The sequence below is a fragment of the Eptatretus burgeri genome, chromosome 15 (assembly GCF_056783735.1).
Source record: "Eptatretus burgeri isolate ZD-2024b chromosome 15, Ebu_testis_v1, whole genome shotgun sequence".
Taxonomy (NCBI): domain Eukaryota; kingdom Metazoa; phylum Chordata; class Myxini; order Myxiniformes; family Myxinidae; genus Eptatretus; species Eptatretus burgeri.
The window spans coordinates 20039505-20045504 of record NC_140975.1 but is presented as its reverse complement, the minus strand read 5'-3'; the positions used below and the strand labels follow the sequence as shown (position 1 = coordinate 20045504).

General features: G+C 38.9%; 1 protein-coding gene across 7 annotated transcripts in view; it reads right to left on the bottom strand.

Annotated features, from left to right (window-relative positions):
• Window positions 1-301: 301 nt before the first annotated feature.
• KMO (kynurenine 3-monooxygenase) overlaps window positions 302-6000 on the bottom strand; it is a 63361-nt gene continuing 57662 nt past the window's right edge. For 4 of the 7 annotated variants that reach the window (XM_085857244.1, XM_085857245.1, XM_085857247.1 and 1 more), the window contains 4 exons: window positions 5810-5957; window positions 3337-3394; window positions 667-749; window positions 302-442 (listed from right to left, as the gene is read on the bottom strand). In XM_085857244.1, the coding sequence (XP_085713370.1) occupies window positions 317-442; window positions 667-749; window positions 3337-3394; window positions 5810-5957 (415 nt within the window). In that variant the 3' untranslated portion in view covers window positions 302-316. Of the gene's footprint in view, window positions 443-666; window positions 750-1562; window positions 2576-2748; window positions 2906-3336; window positions 3395-3518; window positions 3589-5809; window positions 5958-6000 lie in introns of those variants that run through there. The other 3 variants (XR_015051735.1, XR_015051734.1, XM_085857246.1) reach the window with 3 other exon arrangements.

Sequence of the window (6000 nt, the reverse complement as noted above, 5' to 3'; positions counted from 1 at the left end):
GCCTATGATGCAGATCCATTATTAAAACTGTTGATGACATACTTTTCATGTTGTTCCATGTTTTTTTTTATTTTTATGTTGGCAATGCTTCTAGAAGCTGTTCAGTGTCATGTTCATTTCAGTTGCTTACTTTTTGTTTATTTTCTTATTTATTCTGCATGTTGGGGTTTTTTTTCCTTGTTTATTTGTTTTGTTTTAAACGTTGTTGGTGCAAATAAATAAATAAATAATTTTAACACAGTCATGTTGTAGCAAGTTCAGCTGTAAGCTTCCGACAGGAGTATTATAATGCAAGCAAGCTTGTGTAATCAAGCATTTAAGAGTCGTAACGTTTACACACCATGGTATAGAGTGGAATGAATGTGTTGGGCATGATGCGATGCAAGGTGTTGTCCACAAAGCGCCTGAAATGGAACCAAGGTGAGTTGATGTGTGCACGCATCTGTAGAGAAGGGGAAAATGGTTTCTGAATACTGCAGTTGAAACGTTCATTGGTTAATAATAATCTTGCATCATTTAAATATTTTCAAATGAAATGGACCAAGATATGAGAATTTAAATTCCTGATGGTTAATGCTGGGTGATGCAAGTCTTTAAAATCAAGCAATTGCATTTGATTGAGATAGACGGCTTATGATCGCTTGCATTGAGTAGTGCATGTCGTACCTCCATGTAGTTGTACATGGCGAGGTCGGTGATGACTTGTCCATCAGGTACTCTGAGAATGCTGTATTCCGGCAGGACACGTGCTGCAGACATTCGTTTATTACACATTGTCGGAGATACGATGCCACCTGAATGGCAATGCTCATTTATGGACATTGCATCGATTTGGCTTGTTTTCAAATCGACAAAACTTAAAACAGTTCTAACAAGAAAAAGAGCAATCAGAGATTGCAGACCCTCACCAGGACTTGCTTTTGTGGTGTATTGTGTGATGTTTGTGCAGTTTATGTGCTGGTATGTTACGTAATTAATAAGAGACATAATTAGAACTGCCCCTTTATAACTGTTGGCAGTGATGACTGGGTACCAAGACGTCCCGCTTTGATGCAACACCGCTTTGATCAGACACCTGACCCGGACCCATGATCCGGACCCGTTTTTCATTATTATTCAATTGAATTCAGAATGCGATGAAATAAATTCAAGTCAGATCAAATGGAAGACCATTCAGTATTCAGAATGGTACAGTCCTGCATTGGAGTAATCAGAAGGAACCCAAACAAGCAAAAATAAAATATGAATTCATCAGGAGGAACCTGGACAGGAGTCACATTTCAGCTGCTACTCCTGTTCCCTCAAACACATCCAGGCACAGCCAAGTGAGCCTTATTAATAATAATAATAATAATAATAATAATAATAATAATAAAAAACCCAGTTCGAAAAATTGAATAATTCTGGCTTCCAGACCATGTGTCCGATGAAGTTAAAATTTAAAATATGCATTCCCCATCACGACTAGATCATAATTGTGACGTTTCACATCAATTGATTAATCAGTTCCAGAGAAAACATTATTTAATATTTTTCTTAAATCCAATATGGCTGCCAAACCATGTGACATCAATTATTCCTTAACAACCTTGTACACCCATGCCTTGGGGAACATGTGTGTGAAGTTTAACCTCGATCTGTCCAGCCGTTCTGGAGAATAAGATTTTTATATGATTTGGGGTAAATCCAATGTGGCTGCCAAACCATGTGACCTATGACATCATATGTCTGTTGTTCCTCATGGATAGGCGGTCATATGTGTGGAGTTTTACCTCGATCTGTTCAGCCAATTTGGAGAAGAAGATTTTTGAAGGTTTAAAAAAAACAAAGAAAAAAAGAATGTGGCTGCCGAATCACATGACTGATGACGTCAATTTTTTCCTGTGGACCATTTTATTCCTCGATGACCCTCAAAAATTTTCATACTGATCAGATATAGCATTCTTCAAAGGCAATTATGGCATCATGACGAAGGCACCTGTGATGTCATTAAAAAAAAAAAATCGCACTCATTCCCCATGAGGAATGTGCCAAGTTTCTTGTGCCAATGTGTTAACTTGCTCTGTGCCAAGTTTAAATTTTTACCTATGTGCAGTTATAGAGATAAAGAGGTCCAATTTTTTTCTGTTTTTCCAACTTGGCTGCCACACCACATGATCTATGATATCATAATTATCATTAAAACATTCTACATGAATAGTCGCACCAATGGTAAAAAATTTTTTGTCTCAATCCGACAAGCGGTTGCAGAGAAAAACACGAAAGTTCTGTGCGGACAAACAAACAAACAAACAAGAAGAAGACGTCATGCAGAGCACGATACTTGCAAAATCCATGAAACAAATTTGACCTCAAAAATAATTGGTGGTTGAATTCAATGACCAAATATGCAAATCCTCTTCAAATTTCAAGTCAATTGGATGAAACTTGAGAATTTTAGAAATTCCACCTTAGTTGTTGACCTTTGGCCTATGTTGACATTTTGATATTTTGACCTCAAAAACAACAGGCTTCTTCCTTATGACAAACTCTCCCATGTGGTGAAGTTTCGTGAAGATTGGTTTAAAATTGTGACCTGTAGGTGATAAACAGACAGACAGATAAACAGACAGAGAAAAATTTCTAGTATCCGGATCCGGATCTTCACCCTAACATACAGAATAACAAAATCGACTGACCAATATACTTTTTTAAATCTTCAATTTTGCTAGTAACAAACAGACAGAGAGACAACCAAACAAACAAACAGACCCAAATGCAATACCTTCTCCTTCGGCGAGGGTAATCATCTCCAAAACTTGAAACAGTTCTAACTAGAGAATTCATAGAACATGATACCCCATGCAGGGTTCAAGTTTATACCCGAGGGCCTTGCCGTTCCAGGGGGTTACATTCTTGAAAATCCCTGTGAACCGCAAATCCGCAAACTTAGGGGGTAATGGTAAAAATGGGGTTAAGGACTTCAACTTTAAAATTTGTCCAAACTGTACCCTAAATTAACATGTTTGTGCATTGTTTTTGTGCAGGGTATAATTCAATTTAAATAAAGGTTCAATGACGTTTTAAGGCATAAAAATACATTAATTCTGGGTTTTACTACCGTTTTACCCAATGTAAAAGGGCCATCGGGCCGGTTAATCTGAGTGGCTGAACCAAGCTGATCCACCAGCTTTTAAGTTGGATGCCAGGGGTGTTACTAGGAGTATGGTACTAGAAGACATTATAACTCCTCTATTAACTATGTACACATGGATGGGTGGAGAGGGAGGTGGAGGAACAGAAGGGGGGGCAGAGGGTTGGAGGATTGGCATAGATGAGTGAGTGTGGCTGCCTCACCAAAGTTATTATGGAATCTATCCATAAGCTCGTCAAACACAAGGCAGTCTTCAAACCCCTGAAATACACACAAAGGAACATGTTAAATATCGAAGTTGCGTCAAGTAGTACAAATGTTAATTTATCAAAAAACACAAAACCAACTTGGTTACAAAGCAATGATAACTTAGTTAGCTCTCTACCTGATGGGACAGTTGTTGTATTGAGCATGTCGAGTCAGCACCGCGAGTGTGGTTCAGTCAGCAAGCCCCCCTAACAAACGGACGCCAACATTGTCAGATGGAATGAAAACCCGTCATTATTGTTACAAAAACAGCTAAAATTGATGAAAAAGCGGCTAAATTGAAACCAACACAGTAATTACGGTCGCAATAGCAGATATAATGGAAACCAACACGTTTATTCTACACACAAGAACGGTCCTCACGGAAACAAGAACGGACAATCCCGAAATAGATTGGTGGGGAACGGAAGCAAGGTTGGTTATTTCCGTCGCGAAACGTCCGAGAGCGAAACAAAAGCGGTTCATTCCAGTTACTGTAGTGCGAACAAGATGGCGGATGCAGTAGAACGACCTGTTACGGTATGTAAATTTTTAGTGCTTGTGCCTCGAACATAAATGTAATATAGATAATATATAGTGGGTAGTACCTGATGTAGTTTTAACAATTTATTAAACCGAATTTTGTTGTGATGATAATGTTTGGTTTGCCTGTATTTCGAGCCCCCGAGTGAAGGATCGCTAGTTGTGTATGCCCAGTTCAACATAGGCGATCGCGTATGGGATCTTTTTACAGTTTTTACTTCATATTAACTTTGTTATTTTATTGGAATTTGCAATTTATTATTACTATCAAATTTTACCTCTTGAAAATATAAACGATCAATCGTCACTGATCGCTGCAGCACGGGGGCACGAATTACACGAAATGTCAGCCACACATTAAGTCAAGAGGGCGCATTTATCGCTGCTTGTATAATATCCCGTACCACAAACAGGTTTTCATTAACAGACATGATATATTCAAGGCAGACTATGTTAAAGTTAACTTACCATAACTTCAAGAACTTTTCAAGCCACCATGTTTCCCACGTTCTGGTAACCGGAATGAATCGCTTTTGCTTCGGTCTCCGCCATTTCGCGACGGAAATAACCGATGTTGCTTCCATTCCCCACCGTTCTATTTCGGGATTGACCGTTCTTGTGTCCGTCACGACCGTTCTTGCGTGTAGAATAAACGTGTTGGTTTCGGTTATATCTGCTATTGCGACCGTAATTACTGTGTTGGTTTCAATTTAGCCGCTTTTTCATTAATTTTAGCTGTTTTTTTAACAAGAATGACGGGTTTTCATTCCGTCTGACAACGTTGGCGTCCGTTTGTTAGGGGGGCCTGGTCAGGGTCTGTATTCAAAACTGGTTTATTTACAAGCAAAAGTGCCTCATAACTGAGTGGTAATTTTCACTTTAATTAAAGGTATCCTTTTTATATTGGTCTGTTGTAAATAAAAATGAGTTACAATAAATTTTGAGTTGCCCGTGCCAAAATGTTTTCTTGGACATCTGCTGACGTTACTTACTGACTGCCAACTAATCAGGCTAGGAATCCTTCCAAGCTGAACAAAACGTTTTTGTTTTCCGTAAGGCACTTGGATACGTTTACAGATCAATCCTACCTAACATGAAATGCTCAAATAGGAAGTGAATATAAATTTGGGAAGGAGGGAACCAAGTATCTATTTTATCCCCATGCTTTTTGAAAAAAACGGAGAGATATTGTAATTGGCTCTGTCTGTCTGTCTGTCCATCCGGCACGCTATCTCCTCCTATACGGTTACGCAGAAATTCACCAAACTTGGTAGTTATGATTAACGCATGGCACGAAGGTGCAAGAGCAGTATCATTTAGATTCCGCTCCTTGGGGTGGGGTCAAAATGTCAAATACCGAAAAATGCAATTACGGGCACATTTTAGAATGAAACTTTGTATATGCAATCACATTGGGGGACGCATGAAATATGTTATTCTTTGGAATTCTTTCGAATTTGATCCCTGGTTCATGCCGGGGGGGAGGGGGGGATGGGATGGGACTTAGGGTCACAAGGGTCAAAATCGCGAAAAAAATTAATTCAAAATTTGATATTGGGTCATTCCTGGTGGAATTTTTTGCGATCTTTGAACTTTGCTTTAAGTGGGAAGCAAGGGGAGTTGCAATGGTGTGTCATCGACTTTGCTCTAGTTATTGATATTGTTTTAATGTTCATGAACAGGCCAGATTTTACTTGGTCACTTCCTTACAAAATTTGTGTATTTATCACAATTCATGCAGAAGAGGAATATAATGAAAATCGTTTGAATTAAAAAAATTAATACACAAAATAAAACGCATTTCTTTATTGATCAGCATCAGAACGGTAAAACAAATGATTGCATCAAAAGGACATGGGCAAGGGAAGATTGAGGTGCAATTCCTACCGCATTCATGCCTTGTCCGAAGAAGGGAACCATAGCATGAGCTGCATCCCCCATCAAGACCATAGTTTCACTTGCATGGTATTGAGAGCATTTTATCATCATCAATGCTTGTGCAGGAATGAGGAAAAATTGTTTTTTTAGGGCATCGCTGGGGGTTAAGGCAGAGGTAAAGGGAGAGAGTGTGGGGAGAG